This window comes from Sus scrofa, chromosome 9, assembly GCF_054392235.1.
Source record: "Sus scrofa isolate SSC_HxYL_T2T_F1_AM1 chromosome 9, Sscrofa_HxYL_maternal_Yorkshire_Landrace_v2.0, whole genome shotgun sequence".
NCBI classification, from domain to species: domain Eukaryota; kingdom Metazoa; phylum Chordata; class Mammalia; order Artiodactyla; family Suidae; genus Sus; species Sus scrofa.
Window position 1 is genome coordinate 79,704,497 of NC_139391.1, and position 25,977 is coordinate 79,730,473.

The following is a 25,977-nucleotide window of genomic DNA, read 5'->3' on the forward strand; positions in this document are numbered from 1 at the left end:
ATAATTAGGACAGATGAGATAAATGAATGTACCATTTTCAGTGCATTGTCTTTCACATTATAAATAACTGACAAATATTTTAATAATAATGATGCTAAAGTTGGGAAAAAGTATAAATGCTTTGATAAGTTACAAAAAGAAACACGTGGAATTCTCTCTCCAGGGCTTAAGATGAATTTAGAGGAGGTATAGTGAGTGGAAAGAATGCTCTCGTATGAGACAGACGTCCTTGACCCAGATCCTAACACTGCTAGAATTAACCATGTGGGTCTGGACAGTGGACTTCATCTCACCGGGTCAAATTTACAGTTGTGTTCAATGAGAAGGTGGCATGACTGACCTTCCAGCTCCAACCTGTCATCCGCTTTTTGTATGCAAGGTGGAGTCCCATTAAGAAAGAGCTGAGGGGTTCCCTGGTGGCTCAGCAGGTTAAGGATCTAGCATTGTCACTGCTATGGCTCAGGTCACTGTTATGGGTGGGTTCAATTCCTGGCCCCCACTCCCAGACCTTGTATGCTGTGTGCGCATCCAGAAAACAAAAAGAAAAAGAGCTGATGTAATACTTCACACTAATTGATATCTCCAGCTGTCATATTTAGTTAATTCTTTGGTTTATTTAATTCAAATAAAGAGCTTGTTGTTTTAACTTTCAATGAGGAAAATTAGTGTTGCCATGCCTGCCTATGCCAAGGAAACCCCACAAGGAAGTGGCCACTTTTACATCCCCTCCATGCCCCCTGAGGATATGCCTTGAGAATTAAGCACAGATAAAACTTGGATTTCAGTTAGTCTTTAATACAACTCCAACTCTTTATAGTAAACAAAGATGTAAGTCCAAAGCATCACAACATCTGTCAGTAGTTCTGAGTCACAGTGGTCACACTAGTGGAGTTGAGGTAACTCAAGGAAATATAATCTACCCTGTTTTAGTGGAATTTTCACTCTGGCAGTTGGAAGGCAGACATGAGACTTATTTTTGTGTAAAGTGAATTTACTTTACTGAAAGCAGTGTTCCTTCTCTCACCTTTACCTGGCATTTTAAAAACTGTTCATTTTCCTTTTATGTTAAAAGTGCTATGTGAAGAAGGGTGACTTTCCATACTGAAATAAAATTTACTGTACACATCATACATTTCTGGGTCAATGCTGCTGGTTAAATTCCCTCAGAATTAACAATTCATAGAAAATTAATTGTTAATAGAGGCTAGCACGCTTGCAGAGCAAAAAGACAGTTTAGAGTTCACAGTACAGGGCTCTGTGGTATAAAGTGCCTATAAGAAGCTTCCTGTCATACAAAGAGGCCACAGAACTTCCCTGGAGAATAGATCCGTTGTTGGCATAAACTGTAGTCACTGTAGGCTTCTCAGATAGAATATTCTGGATGCGGAGAACCTGTTCAGGAGATATAAAGGATTAATGTAAAAACCACCATCCACCATGCCACTCAATCACCAATAATTTTCACAGAGACACAATGATTAAGAGGACATGCTGTTGAAAATAGCAGTTACCAATTTTTTTAAATGTTTAAATTACTTTCTTAAGCCTTTAAAGAAAGTACTTTCTTAAACCATCTAGTTATTGCATGCCAACACAGGATTGAGTGTTATTACAGTAATTGAGCATTAATAGAAATACTTCCACACTAATGTGCCTACTTTCTCACTACTTTAGTACGAACAAAAGTCAAGTCATGTGGTGAGCTGACAATAAGCTAGGTATTTAAAAAATTGCTAGTCTGCCACACAAGGAGGGCACATGTCTTTATAAAAAGGTCTTTGGACTAGCTTCCACCATAATTTAATACATCAAAAGATTACCTTTCTAAAAGTATTTGAATAATGTAAAATTCTGCCAATTATTGGCTTAAAGCAATTACAAAACCAACCACCACATAAATTTATTGTATTACTGGATTAGAAGGACTAAACAAATCATCCCTGGGACAGTTTATTGTATTTTTCATTCAAAAAGGACTGGAATAAATAAGGTTGAAAAAGTAAAAACTATAAAAACCTCTGATGAGGGAGGATTGTTCGGGTCATAAACGAAGAGCTTCTGGCCATTAGGATGACAGCCTACCAAGATGTCCCCGGAGGAAGGATCGATAGATATATTATCCACCAGTGTATCCAACTCGAGTACCTTCCAAATGAAAAAATATCAATATCTAAATGACATGAGAAACTTGATTAAGTAATTTAGGCTAACCTCTCGTGCCCCTATGCATGTGGGGAAATTACACCCATCCTCTGCTTCTACCCTTTAACACCAAGATTGCTTAAAATAAATTTAATACACTGGTTTAGAGTCACTTTTCATTTTTCCTAAAACTAAGAAAGTTAGGGCAATCAATAATCAATCTCTCTAAAAAATGAACTCCTTTCCCCTTAAAAGATGCACAATGATCAGTTAGTTCAAGGAACTCATTCAAAGGAAACTAGGAAATTCTTAATCAATCTGAAATATGTGTTGTCAAGCAGTAAGAAAATAATAATGGTGTGGAACCCAATTTTGACCTTCATTTATTATTGAAAGAACTGACAACTTGTATAAATCTTCATTTCAGAATTCATCTATTAGTCTTTTCAATTGTGAAAATTCTTATTGGAATTCATCAAGTGCCATCAGTACTTCATCAAGTGGGCTCTAAATCTGATGCAAATATCCCTCTCAACCCACTACTGCATGTAATCAGTCCATCCTCATGATTATGGGAAACAAGACACTTGGCCAGTTATAGGGAGGTAATAGTGAAAAACCCAGAATATAGTGACACTGACAGTCATATTTTTTTCTGCGTGAGATCTTGTTATAATATAGCATAACTATGTAATTTCAAGATTAATGTCTACTTTAGGTCTAGAAAGAAATATTCTACCTTCAATTGAGTTAAGTTCATATTAGGCTGTTTTTCCAAAACATGAATTTCATGAGCCAGTATATCAGCAACATAGATGTACCTTTTCAGGAAGGAAACATAGGTTAGAGCTCCAAGCCAATATGAAGCTTAATTAACACAGTATGAAGAACAAGTCTTAATAACCTGCTGAGAAGTTAATCAATGATGGGCCTTCAAGGAATGCTTGATAAAGGTCAATTTTTATTTAAAAAGTAAGCTTTCAGATAAATTCAGGGTTGCTCCAGCAATCATGAAATTGTTAAATTATTTTTCAAAAGGTTTGTAAGGAAAAATAATATAGAACATCATTTTAAATATAAAGTCTGTGACATCTGCCACTCAAAGGATAGTGAAACAATTACTTAGTTAAGGCTTTTATATTCCACAATATAATTTGGTATTTCTAGAGATCCTTTAGATATAGAAATATATGGTATAAAACAGAAAACATTTCATTAGACTATTAATACTTACTAACATTTAATAAAATATTTATTAACATATCAAATTCAAGAGTTAGAGATAAATATCTATTCAGAACAATTTGTCTACATCTAAGAAGGGTGAATTAATCGACTACTTTATGGTAATTTTCCTCATTGAATTGACTGTTCCATGGCAACTGTTCTATTGAGCAATTTTAGTATGTAAAGCCATGAACCCAGTATTGTGACAGATACAAACAAGAAGAAGACAGCCTTTTTTAATGAAAAGTTTATAGTGTGTTGCGGTGATCAGATATGGTTTGTACATGTTAAGCGGGAAATACAGCATGATTGGTAGCATAAGAAATATTTCAGGTCTATCTAGAGATTGAAATATCTAACTTCGGAGAAAACAGAAGGGCTCAGAAAGGAAGAGGCATCTACAGTGGACATGGAGAGAGAGACTGGATTTGAGGATGTGAGGACAAAGCACCTTTCAGACAAAAGAAATCTTATGAGCAACAAGTCGGGGCAAGATGAGAGAGGCATGTTTGCAAAATAAGGAGTTCTTGTCTAAAGCACAATGAGTATGGAAACAGTACAAGACGGAGGCTGGAGCTAGTCTATTAAAGAAAGTCCAACCGTTTGGCTTGCCTTGATTTGATAAGCAATTGGGGTTCAATAAATTTTTAGAATAATGGAGTGGGGAGTTCCCGTCGTGGCGCAGTGGTTAACGAATCCGACTAGGAACCATGAGGTTGCGGGTTCGGTCCCTGTCCTTGCTCAGTGGGTTAACGATCCGGCGTTGCCGTGAGCTGTGGTGTAGGTTGCAGATGCGGCTCGGATCCCGCGTTGCTGTGGCTCTGGTGTAGGCCGGTGGCTACAGCTCCGATTCAACCCCTAGCCTGGGAACCTACATGTGCTGCGGGAGCGGCCCAAGAAATAGCAACAACAACAACAAAAAGACAAAAGACAAAAAAAAAAAAAAGAATAATGAAGTGGCATAATATCAGCTGGTCAGTTCTGTTCAACAATTACTGAGCAAATGCTTTGTGTCTGGCCATGGTCAGCGTGAGGAGTCAAAGATGAAGCAGACAGAGGTCCCTCTTTTGGAGGACTTGAAAGGGCAGTAGAATATAGAAGGACAAAATTGGCAATGGAGCAAAAAATGGAAGTGGACTAAGAACAAGTGGGAAAAAAGTGTACTCTTTCAGCTAGAAAGGGAGAGAACCTGAACCAGGCAGTTGTCAATAGGAAGGAAGAGGGGGTGAGGGTGGGGGAAGGAAGCACAGGTAAAACCATCCTGACTCACTTAATGGCTGGATAGGAGTGGTGAAAGAGAAGGACTTAAAGCTAGATCCCTTATTGTCATTATGATTTTTAGCTTGGGTAACTAGAAAGTTGGACTCTCCTAATTGAAAGAGGAGAGTTGGGGGATAAATAGATTTGGTAGGAGAGGTAGGACTGGGTCAGTTATAGGCAATTTAAATTAAATCGTTCTACATTCAGTTCTTTTTTTTTTGAAATCACCAAGAAAGAAGAAATTGTATTATGAAAATAAAGACTTTCAGTTGTCAAGGAATACCAGTTTATTTCATATTATGTTTGTAGCAGTTTAAATTGTTCAGTGTGCTAAGCTGGTAAAAGGGAAAGTTAATAATAAAGAATTTAATATCCTTTCTATAAGCTATAGTTGGACATGTAAAAATAGTGAGATAATTTGGGGGGACAATTTGGTACAATCCATTAAAGCTAATATTTAGAAGGAGTGCTCTTTGAGTGAGTAGTTCTATTTTGAGGGATTTGTTCTACAGAAACACTTATACAAATGTACAAAGCAGAGGGCCTCATAGCACCACACTCAGCTAGTGCCCAGTGGGTATTTGGACCCAGGTCTATGTGACTCCCAAATCTGAAGATGTAACCATTATGCTGTAATTCTCCCTTGGGGGGGGGCGTCTCCTTAAAAATATTTGGATAAGTTTCAGTGGTAAATGAGACATAAAAAATGGTTTTTATACAGAAAAAAAAAACACCCTACATTTCATCAACAGAGAACTGGTTAAATTAGCTTACAATCATCCTTATAATGGAATAGTGTGCAGCAAAAAAATGATATTTAAAAGGAAAACACCTACCTGATTCCTTTATATATATATATATATATATATATATATATATATATATGAACCTATTTTACAAAAATTTACATTTATAAAATTAAATTCTACAATGATGCATACCAAATTTAAGTACTATATATAAATAAAATTACATATGATTATTTTATATAAATAGAATATATATAATGATATATTACATGTAATATGTGTACCATATAGTATTATAGTAATATATGTAATATTATATATAGTACATTTATCATAGATCAAAAATAATCAAGTAAGCTATGTCAATGAAAAAAAAGCCAAGTGAAGAATCTGGCCCTGCATCATGACTAAGGAGAAATGAAGGTACTTCTATAAGAGATCATACTTTTTATCAGGTGAAATATTGATCCCATTTGCTGAATCAAATCCTTCTGCTACCACTTTAACTTCATTTGGACTGTAGTAAACAACATTTGTCCAGTGTAAGTTCAGGTATGTTTCCAAATACTTTAAGAAAGGATCAGAGAAATAGTGGTCATTGGTAGCATAGAAATGTGCTGGTCCAACAGCTATGATATCATTCACACTGGAAGGAAAAAATAACATGTGAGAGGAAATCAAAAGCCAGTTGGTATGTATATTAAAGATTAAGTATCCAGAAGGTTTATACAATACATACTTTAACTTTTTGGTAAAAGGCTTCCCAGGAAAAGCTCAGCTAAACTCACATGGCTGTAGTCATGTGTAATCCACTATAATATCATTTGCTGGAGAACCATTTTGTATGGTGCCAGGTAATTGAAATATAGGTCCTTTAGCAATTATAGCAGGATTATTATTAAAGAAAAAAGAACTTTGTGCCAACAGGGTGTGTTTTTTGACGGACAAAATGTAGTGTTTAACAACAATATGAAAGGACACAGATGTCCATACTCTAGAGCTCAATGAGGACTCATTGGCTGATGAGCTGGTTGGGTTGTCAACATTTTCCTAGCTTCCATTTTCTCAATTGCTGGATTTTCCTGAGTTCCTTTGCTTAGTTATTAGTCAAAGTAAGGTCGACTGCTCAGTTTCTACCTGACTCACAAAGCCGACTTGCTGAGAATGAGCAGGCACTCCATAAACACTTGTGGGGAGATGGATGATGAAATTGCCACTGTACAAGACTTCAGGTGAGAGACTTATATGCTAAAAACAATTACAGTTTTAAAACCAGTTAGGTAAGGGTGTTATTAAATTTAAATTCCAATTACCCTATGCAAAAATTTCTGAAAGAGCAGCTTTCTCCTTTGTTGAAGGAAAAACACAGCTACTGGGAAGGTGAGTCTCCTCTTTCTGAAAGAGCTCCCTAATGCAGAGGCTGCCTGGATGGTACTTAGGCTCCTATTTATTACGAAATGAGTTTTTGGAAGAATGATTTGATTGGAAGTTACACACTTAAGTCCTAGATAGGGAAGTAAAAATTAAAAAATATTCTTCAAGTTCAAACTTAAAAGATGCAGCTGAGCTGGGAAGGGGCACATAATTCTCTTTTAGCCACATTATCAACCAGCTCTATGTTCTTTTAGTCGTGATGGCCCACTTTCAATTCTGTAGGGCCATTAGCCCACAGCTACCCTGTGTAAACACTTCGTGTTAGTCCCACACAAAGCATGCAAACTCCATATAAAGCAGAGTACTCTTCTTTGGCAGGTAGGTATTATTATTGTTTGGGTGATGAGTCATCTGAAATGGAAGGTGACAGAAGGAAAAATGGTGAAGTTTTTTTTTGTCTTCTACTCTAGAGATGGCCTTGAAGAGCAACTGCCCTGTAGTCCAGCATTTCCTCTTTTCTCAAGGGAGGCAACATAGAACATTGATTATTAAATGAGTGACACTGACTTTCCCTGCTCTATAAGGAAACTATACACACACGCATACACATATAAAGACGTGTACTTATTTATTGTGAGTGTGTGTGTATATATATATATACATATAAATACATACAAATACATATACACACACACATGAATTTTAGTTCTTACAGAAGGTGGGAGGGCCATTGCAGAAAATATTTGAAAATGCTAACGATAAATCAGAGAATAAACAAAAGGACTAATTACCTTGGAAGAAGCTCATGTTTGATTGTTTTTAGATGCAAAAGAGAATTTTCTTCCTCTTCAAATTTAAAAATTTCCACTGTATTCTTGAATTCCGGATGGTTTACAACAAAGAGATAAACTGTGTCATCTAAAGAAAGAACAGAGTTAATTTACAAGACATAACCAGAGGACCTCTGGGCAGACACTGACATTTAAATACCACGGTCAGGAAAAGGTTGAATGTATAAGCTGTTAGACGACCTAACAGATCATCTCCCCTGCCCCAGGACCCCCAAGCACCCCGTCTTTCCCATCACTGTCTGTCTGGTGTGTTTTCTGATCATTGGTCCCCTGACCTTTAACAAAGAGTGTTTCCCACTTCGTATACAGAATTCATGAATAATCTGTTTATAGTTTAATTCAGAAATATAGCTCTTTTTCAATGCAATAATAATAGATATATGAAAAGGTTATAGAATCTAAACACTCAGGTGTTAACTGTTAGAAATTTCAAAATGTAGCATAACTTACTGCCAGCTGAAGATGTAAGTGATCAACTTACTTATATGAAGAATACAGAAATAATTCATGAATTAATTGTTCTCTGACTACAGATATGATCCAAATCTGTTTCCACAGTCATTTGCAAACCATCATAAGTATTTTAACATTGGAAGCTCATCAGCTCTTACCACTGTCTATGAAAGTGCTGATACCATGTGGATTAAATGAAGCCAAATTAAATCCACGGCTGATTCTTAATTCCAGTGCCCTTGGGTTTTCTTCTTTTAGATCCATCATTAGTATTCCTCCAGGCTTATCTGGTGCAAAACTGTGGAGACCTGGACATTTCAGACCCTTTTCAAAACAGAGGAAAAAAAAAAGTTAAATATAATGGCTTAGGTATTTTTATGGACTGAAGTAGCAAAATATAGAGGCTTTGACTAAAGGTGGTGGCATATAGCTACAAACACAGAGAAAGCAGAGAGGAAACAATAGAAAAAATAATAATTGAGTGCTGGAAAGCCAAAAGATGAACAATTGCTAATGTTTCTGAGTTAAGGCAAAAGACTAGGGGTTTATTTCTTCAGAGGATAACCAGAAGGTCGATGGACTGGGAGAAAGAGTGAATAGTTGAGGACAGGGATCAGCCACTACCTGACACACATTCCTTCTCTCCCCATTGGAACATGAGGTGGGACTCTGTCTCATTTGTTCACTGCCAGATCCCTGGGCCTGGATCCGTGCTTGGCATACAGTCAGTCTATAGTCAGTCTGTCTTTTTCCCACTAATTCCCAATGTCACTTTTATCACTAGATCCCTGTTTACATATTGGTCTCTTTGGGGTTTCATGCCTATTCCTGTGCCAATATGCCACTTTTAAATTACTGTAGCTTTATTTATAAGATATGATATAGACATATACACACATGGCAAGCCCCCATTTCCCACACCACATTACTTTACAACACAGTCTTAAATATTTCTGCCTATTTATTTTTCTGTATAAATTTCAGAAATTAAGTTGCTATTCTGAATGTACCTTATCAGTAGTTGGTAGTATTTACATTTACTATTTGTTTTTTCCTGGTTCATGGGGAAGCCGCTGAGTTTTATGTGTTCATTTTGAATCCAGCCATTTCACTGAACTCCCCCATTAGGTCTAAGAGTCTTGTCACTTGAATCTATTGGACTGTTTTAAAAACAGGTACTCGCACTGTCTGAAAATAATAGCAGTTTCGTCTTTTTTTCTACCTATTTCCTTTTCTTGTGTTCTTGGGTTATTAACAACTCTAGTAGATTACTGACAGTTATAGTGTTTGGGGGCATTTTCTTCCTTTTCTAAACATTAGTGGGAAGGCAGCTAATATTTCACCCCTGAGAAAGATATTTACTGTAGGTTTCTGAAAAGTTTCCTTCTACTTCTGGCTTTTTTGCAGCTTTTAATCAGGAATGAGAGTTCAGTTCTATCTAATGCTTTTTTGCACTCACTGAAATAAGGTCTTTTCTCTTTTAGATGTTTCACATCATACTTTACACAAGTTTAAATTAGTACAAAAATTAAAAAAAGTCTCACTTTATGCACAAATTTTATATAATAGAAATTTTCTCCAGTGAAAAAAATCTACGCAAATCACGCAACTTCAAGGTCTAGCAAGTAAAATTAATTGGAATTACCCTATTGCTACATGGTGGTGCCAATTCAGTAGTTAGTAATCTTATTCTTTACGAATGTCCTGTGAAGAGTAGGGTTTCGGAGTTCTCTTGGAGTGCAGCAGGTTAAGGATCCAGCATTGTCACTGTAGTGGCTCGGATTGCTGCTGTGGTGTGAATTCAGTCCCTGGCCTGGGACTTCCATATGCTCTGCACATGGCCAAAAAGAATCCAAAAGAACCCAAAAAACCAATAGGGTTTCAATGCACAGGAAGCTCTACCAGGGATGGTGGTAATTATGAAGAGTAACTCTTCATAATATACCTTATTTCTTAAACCTATTCTTTTCTCTTTTTAAAATTTCATTTTATTTCCATTTGTGATAAAATATACATAACAGCAAATTTTCCATTTCCACTATTTTAAATTGTACAGCTCAGTGATAAGTACATTCACACTATCATTTAACTCTTTATTCTATTCTGTGTCATCCAATTCCTCATTAAATGTTACATTAATTTTGAGGTGCCCCTCATGCCCATAACTGTGGAATAGCATGGGTTAATGGGCTAGAATGTTTGGAAGAAGAAAACAACTGCCATGAGTTATTCATTCAGAAAGGCGTGCATTCTGGGAAATACTAGATACAATGCTGAGTAAATTAAAAAACATCAGTAAAATGAGATTGTTTCTAAATCTGAAAAAAGAAAAGTCATATAACTGAGGAAGGATAAGAGAAAAACAAACAAGAGATTCTGTTGACTTGGCTGCAAGATCATTGTGACTATATTAAGCCCCTCAGCTAAAATGGAAATAGATTTATGTGCTTGGAGACCTCATAACTCCTAATTTAGATTTATTCCTGTGGGGTAAAATCTTGAAATTGGTGAGTTTTGGGCTACACAAATCTCTGAGAATAGCTTCTTTGAAAAAAAAAAAAAAAGCGACTGCCTTCTACATTACTCTGGATATTTGCATCTTTAGTTATGAACAATGTTGACTAGGAGTCTCAGTGTTTTTTCCTAAGGCTATAAAACATGTGCAAGAATGTGCTTCTACACAAACCCAGAGTCCTCCTAGAAATATCATTTTACTCATTGTGTGTAGGTAATTAATGAAAACTTTTCTTTTAAAGCTGTTTTTTTAAAATTTATTATAAATATTGGTGTAACTGCTGAAAACAGAAACACTGTTTCTTTTCTCCCTCAGTGATAAACAACCAGCTGCTCACAATCTTTCATATAAAAACCATGAGGAACCTGAAAAGTGTTCTAACCCTCATTCTCAACTAAGCTGAGTTCTCTCACCTTTCTCAGAAGTCTGACAACTATTTTATTAGTGTTGCAACTCTCTTCTAAAGCATCTCCAAGTTTTTCACATCTTTCTTGAGTCTCAGAGCCTGAAAATAATGGCTGCTGAGAGGGAACAGAATAATCACAGGCCGCCTTCAAAGCTGGATACTTCTTTCTCAAGAAAAACTGAACCCATGAATATGCTAAGGTCCCTTACCTCAGCCCATGCTAGGGAGGAGAGGTGTTCAAAATTTCCTCCTTAGCTCATTGTATACAATTTTCTAATTAGAATTCTGGTTGGTATAGCCTAGTATCACTCAGGCCAATCAATTTTTTTTTTTTTTTTTTTTTTTGCTTTTTAGGGCCACATCTGTGGCACATGGAAGTTCCCAGGTGAGGGGTTCAATCAAGCTGCAGTTGCTGGCCTATGCCCCAGCCCCAGCAACAGCAACGCCAGATCCGAGCTGTCTGTGATCTACACCACAGCTCATAGCAACACTGGATCCTTAACCCATTGAGCAAGGCCAGGGATCAAACCTGTATCCTCTTGGATACTAGTTGAGTTCATTACTGCTGAGCTAGAATGGAAGCTCCAGGGAAGTTAATTTTAAAGTCTTTGTAATGCATGCCTGAAAAGGTTATTACTTTTCAACTTATAAGAATTAGATCAAAAGTGAAGGGTTTAAATAAGTCCAGACAATGACTTTCTACTTATGAGGGCTATCTGGAGGAAAAGAAAGAAAAAGCACTGGCCTTGGTCTGAGAAAGTTAGTATATTGTTTGAAAATAAATAATAATAAATAATAACAGTAAGAATATTAGCTTCAAATGAATATCTAGTGGACAGAAAGGTAGATGCTGTATTTAAAATAGCGTAATGTTAGTATCAATTATCCACAACAATGCTCCAAATATCCTTTTTAATAACAAACTTTGAGAACACAGATTGCACTGGAATATTTTAATACAAGGCAGTGGGAACATAAAGCTCAATAAATCAATTGGCAGAGACTCTTTCATCTCTTCATTTAAAGATGCTGGAGGAATATTTCCAGGATCCTGTTTGACCTGTATTTTTTTTTTTTTTTTTTTGAGAACATATTTTTGAAAGTGAGGAACTTTAAAAACAAGTTACTGCTCTGCAGGTCTCATCAAACTCCCTTATACTTCCTCCACTGAGGCTGGGGAAGGAAGATACTCACCACACTAAAGAAAGCCAGACCACTGGGAAGTATGTCAATATCTTCAGAGCCGGCTTCTGTTAAGTTCAAGAAATAGATAAATATCATGTTCAAATTCTGTGATTTGTTAAGTAGAGCTTTGTTTACTCTACCAGTGTCTGTATCTTGTGGAACAGTTTTGATTTTCTTCTTCTAAGGAACCACTCTCTTTAATAAACGTCAGTCTAAATCCCTTCCTGCAGTGAACTTCTGACTTTAAATGTTAGATATTTTAGTTTACTCAAATCAAAGTCAAGTAATCACCACATTTCCAGCTCTAATACCAAAAAAGTTGACATCTGTACACTCTTATGATAAACATCCAGATGTCTGTACAAAAGTAATTGACATCAGGGGAATATTACTTTCAGAATGAAGGGCTCAAAGTCATTTAACCATGCAAATATCCTTGTCCCTTTCCCGGCTCATTCAATTTGAAGCAAACACCGACATTTCTCTCATTAACAGATAAAACACCTGGGATTATATGTTCCCTCTTCTAAAAACACTGCCTGCTTGTTCTCATAAGCAAAGACAGCTTTCTGTTTAATCTTTAAATTTAAGCTTTAAGTTACAGGGGAAAAAAAAAAAAAAACTAGCAAAAGAAAATTAATGAAAAATACCATATACCTAAGCCAACTGAAGCTTCTAACACTGCCTCTAAGACAGGCTACAATTACTATTGATTGTTTATTGATTGTCTGCAGCACACTCCACACAGCACAGCAAATAATTAGACATAAGACCTTCCCAGTGGTCTCACTGTGTAAATTCCACAGACAGATAATAGACCCAAACACAAGAAAAGAGGAATAAAAATGGCTTAGATTAAGCCAAATCATGACGCATCCTTTGAGTTCACAAAATCCAACCTTCCCCTTTAAACCCTCTCCAAAGGATTTCTCCAAGATTATTTCTAGGTTGTTCAAAACAAACAGCATCTATCCAGTTATTTGGGTTTTGATTCCTGAGTTTGCATTTGGATGGTTGCCTCCAGTGTTGCTGGCTCCACTGTAGTGGAGAAAAGCAAGAGAAAATAAAATGCCAAGAACCTCACTTTGTAAAGATGACCCATGTGCCTGTTTCCAAGAACGAAGAGATAATGTTTAAGCATAGTATGGTAGAGCAATTCTTAACCTGGTGTCTGTGGATCCCTAAGGAGCCATAAATGGGTTTCAAAGAGTCTATGAACCCTCTGAAATTCCATGCAATGCAAAATGTCTTCTGTATGTACAGATAAGAAATTGCCTGTGAATCTTGGCTTTAAGCAGATTCAAAAAAGGATCTGTGACATCCCCCCAAAGTTAAGAACCACTAGAACCACTAGTTCTCATGCTGGTTCTCAACTGGTAAAGAGCGAGGACCACCTATATATACACAAACCCAAACATACAAATGCACACACATGTGCATACAGAATTCTCGTCCAAGTTTTGCTCTCTGGATCCATTTAGTAGGACCTTAATTTAAGAGAGTTTAATTTCATTGTATACATGCTTACACACATAGAAAAAGAAAAGATATGGTAGAAAATAAAATTTTTTCTTTGGGTAGTAGGATTGTGAGTGGTTTTCATTTTCTTTATGTTTTTCTTTGTTTTAAATTTTTCTACGAATAATAGTATTGTTTTAATAATCAAGAAAAGAAATGTTTTCCCCCCACACCCATGGTATATGGAAGTTCCCAGGCCAGGGACTGAATCCGAGCTGCAGCTGTGACCTATACCACAGCTGCAGCAATGCCAGATCCTTAACCCACTGTGCTAGGCCAGGGATCAAACTCCTGTCTCAGCAGCAACCTGAGCCACTGCAGAGGGAATGGCGGATCCTTAACCTACTGTGCCATAGTAGGAACTCCCAAGAACAAAGTTTTTAAAATTTCAACCACATCGTAACCACTTTCTGTTTAATCCCATTGCCTAATTCCAAGAAAAAAAAATATTTTTTTAAATAATTAAAAATATATATATTATTTTTCATCATGGTCTCTCCCAGGAGATTGGATATAGTCCCTGGTGCTATACAGTAGGACCTTATTGTTTACCCATTCTAAAGGTAACAGCATCTGCTAACCCCAGTCCATCCCCCTCCTTCCCCCACCCCACTTGGCAACCACAAGCCTGTTCTCTATGTGTGTGAATCTGTTTTGTAGATAGGTTCATTTGTGCCATATTTTAGGTTTCACATATAAGTGATATCATATGGTGTTTGTTCTTCTCTGACTTACTTCATTTAGTATGAGGATCTCTAGTTGCATCCATGTTGCTGCCAATGACATTATTTCATTTTTTATGGCTGAGTAGTATTCCACTGTATATATGTACCACATCTTAATTCGGTCATCTGTTGATGGACATTTAGGTTGTTTCCATGTCTTGACTACTGTAAATTGTGCTGTTATGAACATATGGGTGCATGTATCTTTTTGAATTACAGGTTTGTCTGGATATAGGCCCAGGACTAGGATTGCTGGTTCATATGGTAGTTCCATGTATATAGTTTTCTGAAGAACCTCCATGCTGTTTTCCATCCTGGTTGTACCAATTTACATTCCTACTGACAGTGTAGGAGTGTTCCCATTTCTCTACACCCTCCCCTTCATTTGTTACTTGTAAACTTACTAACGATGGCCATTCTAATTGGTGTGAGGTGGCACCTCTTTTTTTTTTTTTTTTTTTTTGGTAGGTTTGATTTGCACTTCTCTAAGAATTAGCAATATTGAGCCTCTTTTCATGTGGCTACTGGCCATCCATATGTCCTCTTTAGAGAAATGTCTATTTAGGTCTTTTTTTTTTTTTTTTTTTTTTTTTTTTTTGCTATTGAATTGTAAGAGTTGTTTATATATTTTGGAGATTAAGGCCTTGTTGGTTGCATCTCTTGCAACTATTTTTGTTCCGTTCTGTAGGTTGTCTTTTTATTTTGTTTATGATTTCCTTTGATCTGCAAAAGCTCGTACATTTGATTAGGTTCCATTTGTTTTTGTGTTTATTTCTGTTGCCTTGGGAGACTGACCTAAAAAAACATTTGTACGATTTATGTCAGGGAATATTTTGCCTATGCTCTCTTCTAGGAGTTTTATGGTGTCATATCTTATGTTTAGGTCTTTAAGCCATTTTGAGTTTATTTTTGTGCATGGTGTGAGAGTGTGTTCTAATCTCATTGATTTACATGCAGCTGTCCAATTTTCCCTGCACCATTTTCTGAAGAGACTTTTTCCCATTTTCTTGCCACTTTTGTCAAAGATTAATTGACCATAGGTATCTAGGTTTATTTCTTGGTTCTCCATTCTGTTCCTTTGATCTATATGTCTGTTTTTGTATCAATACAAGACTGTTTGCATTATTATACCTCTGTAGTATTATCTGAAGTCTGGGAGAGTTATGCTTCCTGCCTTGTTTTCTCTCCTTTGGATCGTTTTGCCAATTCTGGGTCTTTTAGCATTCCACATAAATTTTTAGATTATTTTTTCTAGGAAAAAAAAAATCCTATCTGTAGCTTTCTTTAGAATATTTTCTAGATCTACTCCCCCATATTTATTTGTATAGCCATTACTACAGTGGGCTTTTATCATCTTAAAACACTCTTTGGTACAAATATGGCAGTAGTCAAAGATGGAGATTTTTTTTCTCCTCTAATTCAGTAATAGAAATAGTAGCAGTTTTAGTAGTAATAGGAATAGGTACTAAAATACATTATGTGTTTACCAAATACCAAGGTCCTTGCAAGTACTTTATATATGTTAATTCATATAATTTTCATAAATCTAAGAAGAAATATTATTCTCTCTTATTTTAGAGCAGAGAATATAGAGCCTTTGAAAGCTTAAGTAAATTGTTCAAGGTCACAAACTGGGAAGCTGGGATTCAAATCTTTTGTTCTGACTTAAAAGTGCATAGAAAAAAATACAACCCAGCATTTAATGAAATTTCTCTGTCAGCACCATCCCCTGGTTCCTCTCTGAAGATACTTTGTAAATCCAACTGTGGTCAATTCCATATGTTGGCTTTTTCCCCAGAATGTTTGCTTCCATGCTGCTCACCAAGATCTTCACCAATTCATATCCTGAACATTTAAAATCTCTTTCAAAAACTCTTTCTCTAGAAAGTCTTCTAGCTTAGCACATCTGACTTTGGTCCCTTCTTACCCCTTTAGTCAATATCTATCTGTGTCAGAGATGGCCAGCTGCTCCCCAGTACCCAGACTCCCCTTCTTTCCTTTTAGCTATAGGTACATGGCAACATAGCTACAGGCATTTCCTATATTTTCTTGCTAATAGATGTGATGGTTTGTCTGAGTTCAGGTTAATGGGACATGATAGTTTAAGATGTATGCAACCAATGGGTAAAATAAAGTAAAAACATCTGTGTCAATTTTTTTTTTTATTCCTTCCGGCTGGGAAAAAGGCAACAACTGGAATTCTGGTCTTGGACCAAGATGGAAGCATTATGTTGAAGACAGCTGTGTTGCTCTATCAGCCTTTGTCCCAGAATGACCACATGGAGCTCAGTTGTCTAATTACTCTAGGCCATTTGCTCATCTTTGGACTGTCACATAAAGGAAATTTCTAAGTTAGTTACTATAACTTTATAATAGCAAATAAGCCCTTGCCATACCCAACAGAGTATCCCCAATGTAATGTAGCCTGTTATTTTCCACTTTTTTGGGTTCATTTGTATGGATATTAATCATTCTGGGAGAAGGTATGGATGGTAATCATTCTGGGAGAAGGTACTATGATGGAAAAAATTTTGCAAAAGTTATTTAACTTCTCCAAGCCTTGGGTCCTTACCTATTATAAAAAGAAAAAATGTCTGTATCTCACCTAGTGGGTTTTTCTGTTTTCCTTTTCATAGATAGATTGTAAAGTACTTGATGACAAGGACTACAAACTTTAGTGTTTTTAAAAAATAATCTCTCAAGTAGTAGTTATTTTCAAGACTTTGACTGACAAGCATATAAAATCATTATTAACTCAAGAGAAATAATCTATTCAAAATTCTGTTCTAGTCCAGGACTCTGAATGCCAGCATTTTCAAAGACATTTAGAAAATGCTTTAAACTTTGAAGCCTCAAATAGTTAAATAGCTCTTTAATTATAATTTTTATTATTTAGATGTTGATATTATACCAAATCTTAGTTTCTGTCTGTAAGATACACTGGGAAGGAATACAAAACAATGGAATAAATAGTGAACTTACTTTCTGACCCCCTGAAAGCACACATCCTGCGTGATATATGGTAGATGATTATTATTTATTAAAACACCAAGACATGACATGATAGATATGCTATGTATAAGGCACCTAAGAATTGCAAAAAGTTCATTTCCAGTCATGGTGAACATAGCCTTGCTGTGTGTGTGTGTATGTGTTGATGGGGATAGAGGGAACCAGAGGATTTGATCTTACCTCTTGGAGGGGTTAGTTGGCCTCAAGTGCATGGCTGCTACTATTTCCAAAGTGGAAACTAAAGAAAGGAAACCCCTCTATTCTTGCTGCCTATGAGAAGTTTCCTTTGCCCACATGGGAAAGTGTGCTCTGTTTTGCCTTTGTAGTCAAAGACCACTGGCTAAGCAACTGCTGTTAAAAACATATAACCACAAGCTATTATTAACCATTATGCATCACTGACATAGCACTCAACAAATGTTCATATAGTGTATGCTAACCAAAGAGCAAAAGCAAAGAAGGGGGCGGGGAAGCACAATTCTAATTAGATCTAAAAATATATCCCAAATGTGCTTCTAATCACTCATCGTCTTCGCTCTGTTGGCTTCTGAAGTGCCTCAGAGGCACTAAACACTTCACAAGAGGGGCCATAGGTGACATATTTCCTCATTCTTCCCAATTCCAGACAGCAGCTCACATACATCACAACATAAAGGTCACAAACACAGACAGATGCCTGTTCAGAATACAAATGTTGTTGGACTTATTTTTCTCCGAGGAGCCTTCCATCCCAGCGAGTTGTAACAGCAATACACCTGGCAGTTGGTCCTGTAATGTGGCTGGCCATGCCCTGTTGCCTACTCTGAGACTTAAATTCACAGAAGGTGGGCTTCTCAGGGCCAAGGACTGTTTAATAATTTGACAATTATTAGCTCAGTAGCAAAAGTAACCTTCGAGTTCACTGACTCAACCTCCCAACCTGTAGAACATCTCTCAGAAATGCCATCTGGCTTTTGCATAGTGACTGGTTCCAAGGGGGCTGTTCTGATTGCAGCCAGAAGGCAGATGCAGTTGCTGAGTTTCTTGGGACTCCAGACAACCTTAATTCTAGAATAGTCTGCATTATCCAGCACAGGTCTGGTCAATCTGGTAACTGACACCGAGTGTATATCTTCCTGCTGAGTGTTTGGGCAATTGAAACAAAGAGGGGAACTCCCAGGAGGGAGATGTCTAGGGGTCTAGTGACTGAAAAAAAGCACAAAAGTAGAGATGGGAAGAAGAGACGAGCACAGAGGAAACAGGTGTGTAGAGAAGGAGAGGTGAGTAACAGAACCAGAAACAAACTCTAATGTAGAAAAGGCTGCTCTGAAAACTAATAGGTTCCATGAAATTGAAGCCTTCTTGTGTGTGACCCAGAAAAGAATCACTACTTTGTTATTGCTAAAAGCATGGTGAACCCTGTTTGGAGTGAATGTGGGTATAAACATGGGGCACTGAGTTTGGTAGTGTTGCCAACTGGAGGGCAATTTAGCCAAGGCTATCACAACTTTAAACATATGTGCTAAGTGAACAATAATCCCACTGTTAAAGATTTATCCTTCAGATGAACAAATGCAAGATTGTTGATATTCACTGCTGCACTTGCAAAAACCTGCAACCACCCAAATGTGCATTAAGAAGGAACTGGTTAAAAAATCATGGTAGGTGCAAATATTAAAAAGAATGAGATAGATCTACATGTGCTGATGTGGATCGCAGTTCACATCACCTTCAAAATAAAGCAGGTTATAGAATATAATCTTATACCAAGAGAACATTTTTGTGAATAAAAAGGATGTAAATGTATATGCAAATATTTGTATTTGCACTGTAAATACCAGAAAGGATACAAAAGAAACTGCCTCTGGGGTTATTTTTTGGGGGTGGATATTTTGTTGGGAGATTTTTATTTTCTATTTTGTAACTTCTCTTCCTTCTGACTTTACTAGCTGACTCCTGGACTAATGGAACACAGAATTCAGTGGCCAGACATGACAAAGAATAGAGACTTGACAAAAATAGTTTAGCAGAATTATAAACAAGCAAGAAATTTGACAACAAACAGAATTATACAAATAATTAATAAATCATAGAGAAAGAGAGGAGAAATGCAGGGTGCATGAGATCAGAAAAGATGGACTGAAAAGGTTTTTGTTGATCTAATGTGATTATTCCTTTGATAAACAGTAATTGTGTGCCAAAATACTGTTAATGAGTTTTCAGTGTTGGTGGCCAAACAATTGAAGGTGTGTAATAAGCATTTTCTCAAACTTACCAATTCCTTTAATCAGGTGGCAGTTTGGAAGGTCGACAGATTCTACTTCTCTGGAGGCTTTCAGTCGATTCCTGTTAAAAAAAGAAAACAAAAATCTATCCATTTATGTATTCCCTGCTTTGTAGCAGAAAGGGTTTAAAGAGGCTTACAGCAATACATAAAACATGGCATAAATCTAAAGCAGATATAAGAGAAGACAGAAAAACAAGGGTAGGAACATAAAATAGCACCAGAAATAAAGTTAAAATAAAAATGCATATCTCAAAGTTCTATATGTGAACATGGATCGTAAAAGGAAGCCAATAACAAATACAACTTGAGTGCAAGTTCCTATATAAATATAAACACGGCACCAGGTTCCATTTCTTACAGCTCTTGTGTTGTGGGAAGAGCTTCAGATGTAGAACCAGAAGCCCCGTCTTCCTTCTGAGAACCCAGAGGAGCCAAAAATGCTCAGACCCTCTGCAAATTGACACAGCGACTGAAAGGAGGCCAAGAGACAATGGCAGCATTCAGAGCCCAGCTCACAGAAGACACCCGTAAATAGTTATTAAGAAATATGTGGAGACTGTCCTATTCCCATGACTGTTTATGGGGGTGAGAAGGTTGGAGGGTACCAACTACTCTAGCAAAATTACTTGCTGTTGTTTCACAAAAATGAAATTAAAGAAATAATGAAAAAATATTCTACCCATAAAGCGTCCTCCTCTTCCCACCCTGGAATAGAGGGTCATGGGGGGAGGGGGAGCAAACACATCTGGGCTCTATTGTTTGAAGGTCTCACCTTCTCTTCCTGTTCTCAACCCTAAGAGGTAGGTACCATTATCCCTATGTTAGAGCTGAGGAAAATGACTTCCCTGAAGTTTAGCACTCAGCAAGGAGGGACCACCCAGTGACCTTCAGAGTCTCTGGGTCTGTGAACTCAGATGGGAGGAAAAAAAAAACAAAACAAAACACATCTTTGTTAAACCTCTGACTAAAATTGAGTATTTCTTTGGATGATGACCCTGAGCTTTCTCCTAGCAACACCTGTGACTCTGTTCCTAACAGAAATTATAGACATCGTTTCATTAGTTTTTCATTGCAGTATCTCCAAATACCATTTATACTCATCCCTGCTTCACAGTATCTACTGTTAGGTATTCAGTGACCTCCAGATCTATTTAAGGCTTTAATAAAGAAGGCCACATTAGGAGTTCCCTTGTGGTACAAGGGGTTAGGTTTCTGGTACAGAAAGGTGAAATAAAAAGCCAAGGTCTTATGTAAAAAATAGTGGAGCAATTCAGGCTATCTGGCCACCTTAACCACTAGTCATTACCATGAAATGAATGTCTGTTTCTTTCATGCAGGAAAAGGCATTACCCATCCAGAGTGGGATGAGACAGGGGTGGTTAGTGATTGTCTTGCCTCTTTGTGTGGTAACAGAAAGGATGCACCCGTTGGGAGTACCAACCTGCCTTGGGTAGACTGGGAACACAGCGTTACTACGAGGTTTGTTCCGAATCTTACTGCCTTTGAATGTACAAACCACTGATGGGGCTTCATCTTTCAAGTACTAACTTAAATTCAGACAAACGGGGGCTTTATCTTTCACATACAGACTTGTAAAGCCTCTTGGAATTCACCCCTTGAGCCCCAGTAATGCTCTTACTTAACTAAGAATTTGTGCTTAGGCTTGTAAAGCTGAGGAAATTTTGCATCAATGAGAGAAGTGAGGAGGCTGCTGTGGGGGAGCCGGGGCAAACTGTATTTGGAATCAGAAGACCTGGCTTAGAATACAGGTTTGGCACTAATTAGCTACTGAACTAACTAGTTAACCTCGCCAAGTCTCAGTTTTATTATGTATAATATAGGAAGGAAGACATACATGAATACTGAATGAAGGCAGGAGGGTAAAAGGGCTTTCTTTCCAAGCATCAGTGAATGTATGTTTAATATAAAGAACTATTGACACTTTTAACACAAAGACTAGCACTTAGAAGTCACATAATAAATAAGATGGCAGGGAGTTCTTGCCTTGGTGCAGCAGGGTTAAGGATCTGGCGTTGTCTCTGCAGCTGCTCAGGTCGCTGCTGAGGTGTGGGTTCAATTCCCTACCCAGCCTTGCAGCAGGTTAAGGATCTGGCGTTGCTGCAGCTGTGGTGGTAGGTAGGTCAAAGCTGTGGCTCAGATTTGATTCCTGGCCCATGAACTTCCACATGCCATGGGTGTGGCAAAAAAAAAAAAAAAAAAAAAAAGAAAGAAAGAAAGAGCGTGGTAATTTAAAAAAAGGCTGCCCCTTCAGAAGTGTTCAAAAGCAGACTGGATAGCATCTTGCTGGAGCTGTCCTAGGTGTTATGCAATAAGCAGAAAGTTCAGATGCTTGTTTCGGGGTTCCTTCTCAGGCATAGGTCTCTGATGTACTCAAGTCTCATGATTCATTCAAGGGTGTGTGCTTTGAAACAGGGACTACTGGCCTGGGTTTATTTGTGTATTTCTATTTTCCCCTTTATTCCTCAGCTAGGGAAGAGTGGAAAAGTTGAGTGTGATATGCCATTCTGCCCTGGGAACCTTAGCCAGTTACAGTTCAGAAGGAAAGAGACAATTTTGCTTCCATTTATTCATCCAGGCCATACTCATACTAAAAAATTATTCATCATTTATCTGGAATCCAAGTTAAAATTTAAGTGGGCACCCTGGCAGGAAGAGAAATAACTTGAGTGCCAAAGTGCTATCTCTAAAAATAAAATAATGAGTAGAAGACACCAAATGTGGGAAAAAAACAAACCAAAAACCTACTTTTGAAGAGCCTTTTTTTATGTGGAGCATGCTGGTTTTCAAAATACTATAAGGGTCTGAAAGGAGAACTGCTATGCATTTGAGCACTTCGCCAAACTTCATAAACAGCAGGTACTTGATATTCTACAATTATAGGATTGCCAGATAAAATGTAAGATGCCCAGTTAAATTTGAACTTCAGATAAATAATGAATTATATTTTAGTATAATTATGTCCAAAGTATTGCATGGCATATGCTTATACTAAAAAATTATTGGTTGTTTATCTGATATTCAAATTTAACTGGGTGTCCTGCATTTTTATCTGCCTTTCTAGCCACCCAACATTCATCCCAACTTTCTCACATCAGCCAATAAGAGGCATCAACTGTCCAGTGAAGTTACTACCCTATGAAGTCACTGCTCAATAAAGTTTATTATAGTTGTCTTCGTAAAGAAAAGATGCATTAAATTTTAAATTGCCTACCATGTGCATTCTATGTAAATAAGCTTCATTTATTTTTTCTTAGGTTTGCAACTGCATTTGTGACTTATAAGGACTTAAATTTAAAATCTTAAGATTAATAAGAAAGAATTGACTGGTAATTGACAAAATGTCAACTCATAGAAACATTAGTGGTTTGAACTTTAGGGACAATTTAATGAACTTGAGAATTTAGTGGTCTTGCTTTTGAAACCAAGAGCTGGACAGACAGATCATACAAAATCATCCAACTCAAAAATGTTCTGCAAAGCAGGAAGGTCATTTACATAACACACAAATAAGCTCAAGATGTCTATTTCTTTCCAGTAAATGTTCCTCTTCCAACTCTGACTGTTCCTGCTGCTTAGACACTGTTCCTCCTCCTGGCACTTTTATCAGCAGATGAAACTACGGCTAAGACGCAGAGACGGAAACTCCAGTATCGCCTTTGACTTACCCTTTATCCCTGGAGTTTCAGAGTTAAGGCCTCTGTGATTCTCTCCAAAATTCCTGTTCTTTAACTAGTATCCCCATGTCTATTTGCCCTCTATACTGGTACTTGTCAGCTCTAACTGTATATTAGAATTATCAGGAGAATTTTTAAAAATGAAAAATACTCAGGCCTGGGCCCCACCCAGATGGACAGAATCAGAATTGCTGGGAGTGCAGCCCAGTTAGCATGAGAACCACCACTCTGCTCTAATCCAGCCTCCCAGGCCATCTCTACACAGCCCAACTGGTTATGCTTTAGATGGTTTCAACAGGTACCTGTTTAAAAAATAGAACACACAATAAATAGTTCCGCTCTGCCTATCAAAGCAGGCCCCAATTTTCCAACATATATTTAACCACCTCAAACCCCATCCTTCCCCTACCCGTACTATTCTCATCACTTAACTTTCTGCTCTCCTCAAATCTAAAAGTCCCTACCTCATTCCCTTTGTTGAGGCACAATTCCTATCTGTTTCACCCATCCCGCAAGGACAATGTCAAAAGTCCCTTCCTCCTGAACTCCACCTTCAGGAACTGTAACTCTTCCTCAAGCCTGTAGGGATTGGTTTGTACCTGTCCTGAACATCCTAATTTATCTATTTGTTTTATTTCTCTTCTGCCCTATAATCGGATGAACTTTTTAAGGGTAAGGACGGTGACTTACTAGATTACAGGAGCCCAAGAGAGCATGGTATAGATTAAGCACTCAGCATTTCTAGAATTCTTTCGCCTAGAAGCTTATAAAATTTGAGTTGATAATTCGGAGACTATGACGTCTGCCTCCCCGAGTTTTCTTCATTATACCGAAGATGTGAGATGGACTAGGCGTGTCCTGTTTGGCATTCTAGCCTCAGGGTTCCCGGCCAAAAGATAAATACGGAAGTGATGTAAGGTCACTAGCTGAGTATCTCGGGTATCTTTGATCTACTGCGCCAAGATTAGAGAGCAGCGGAAGAGTTTCTCTAACTCTGCAGGAGAGGGATGGAGAACAACTCTGTTAAAGACCGAGGCTGGTTGGAGCAACAAAGAGAAGCGGCACCAGTGACCTGAAAGAAATCTTTATAATTAAAGTTTCAGTGCATGAGTCACAGTTTTGTTTTCAAGTTAAAGTACAGGGTTTGCCCTCGAGTAAACTCCAAAGAACTCGCTTCTTCAGCCTGGGGAGAAAAGAACTTTGTGAACAGCCAAGGCTGGTAAACTTTTTAGGAAGTCTCGCGATTCAGCCCAAACGGTGCAGGGTTTTGCTGGCAGCTGGGGGTGGGGTGGAGGCGACCCGCGGGGAGGGGGAGCAGCGCGGTGCAGAGTTCCTCCCCGGCCGCGAGTGTCCCCGCTCGCCCGCACCCCGGCCACCTCGAGCAGGGACCCCAGGGAGCCCCACCTACCTGAGCGCCAGGAGCCTCTCGCCCAGGAGCGCCAGCGCTATCCCCAGCAAGCTCAGAGCCAGCAACCGCCCCATGGCCTCGCTCGGCCCGGCCCGGGAGCACTGTGGGCGGCGCCCGCCGTCCGGCTCCAGCGCGCGGGCCGCGCTCCGCCCCGAGGTCCGCGAGCCCGGCTGGCTCCTGATCGCGGGCCGCGGCAGCCCCGCCCTCGGCCCAGCCCTTGGCCTTTGTCGCCACTAAACTACTCTTCTGACACCTTCCCGCCCAGGTTAAGCCAAGATTGTGACACAATGAAGTCCTTCATCTCCTTTTGCAAACAGACTACCCAGCAGGAATCTGAAGTAGTACACAGGCCTTCTCAGTTCTCTAATCTTCAAAGACATTCCCTTATGTTGTCGATCTGTCAGAATCTTCCGGCAGGCAGTTATGAAGATTTTTTTTTTTTAATTACAGGAAAAGATACTCGGTCATGTCTTGTAAATACATCACGTTGGAGTCACTGCTTTTTTATAACAGGATGTAGCTGAGAACACCGTGTTTTTAAGTAATGCCTCGCTAGACAAGAGATCTAAAAGTCTGAACACTTCTGGACACTGTTTTGATCTAAACTCAGTTTATGGGAGTAAGAGCAAAAACCAAACAAAACTTAAAAAAAAAAAAACCCATAACATGCATAAAGGAAGAAAAAAACTATAAAAAGGAAGCTTCCCCATTAAGATTGAGATAGTTACAGTAAGTGAGTATAGCTGCAATAAGCTTCTGATGGTTACCAGCGCTTAATTTCCACCCTACAGTATGTAGGCAGAAACGGTCACAATTGCCAGTTTTCAACAAACATCAATGTTATTAACAACCAATAAATAAAAACAGATGCCAGATTCACACCCTCTCTGCACAGGGGAGGAGGGAGCGAGGGAAGACCCCTCTGTTTCGGTATGTGCATGTCTGATTCAGTCTTGAGGGATTTTAGTTTATATTCCATGGCAGACAGAGAACTAAATAGTTGTTCTTCGAAAGCTCAGGAGGTTTACCTTTTCTTGTGTTATGGACCCCTCTGGCAGTGAACCTATAGATGCCTTCTCAGAGTAACATTTATAAGTACATACAGTAAAACGCATGGGATGGCAAAGGAGACCAATTACATTCAAATGCAATTGTCAAATATTCTCATGTTTGTGCAGTAATATAGTAGTG

At 38.1% G+C, this 25,977-nt stretch overlaps 2 protein-coding genes across 4 annotated transcripts in view; one reads left to right on the top strand and one right to left on the bottom strand.

Annotated features, from left to right (window-relative positions):
* The window catches only part of ASB4 (ankyrin repeat and SOCS box containing 4), a 431,270-nt gene that overhangs the window by 52,446 nt on the left and 352,847 nt on the right, over positions 1–25,977 (top strand). The window lies entirely within an intron of this gene.
* On the bottom strand, positions 775–24,891 carry PON2 (paraoxonase 2). 3 transcript variants are annotated; one of them, NM_001123223.1, is given in 9 exon segments: positions 1,234–1,392; positions 2,017–2,145; positions 2,882–2,963; positions 5,824–6,024; positions 7,544–7,670; positions 8,215–8,380; positions 12,172–12,227; positions 19,672–19,742; positions 24,787–24,860. In NM_001123223.1, coding segments are annotated over 9 exon segments (1,065 nt in total).

What these genes read in the sequence shown, in the direction of transcription:
- PON2 (XM_013979707.3), bottom strand. Translation starts at nt 24,860, where the DNA reads ATGGGGCGGTTGCTGGCTCTGAGCTTGCTGGGGATAGCGCTGGCGCTC. An exon ending in GTCTGGCTTTCTTTAGTGTG is followed by an intron (nt 8,381 to 12,171) that starts GTGAGTATCTTC and finishes TGTTTTGAAAAG; the next exon opens with GGTCTGAAATGTCCAGGTCT. An exon ending in TGAACTTAACTCAATTGAAG is followed by an intron (nt 2,146 to 2,881) that starts GTAGAATATTTC and finishes TTCATTTGGAAG; the next exon opens with GTACTCGAGTTGGATACACT.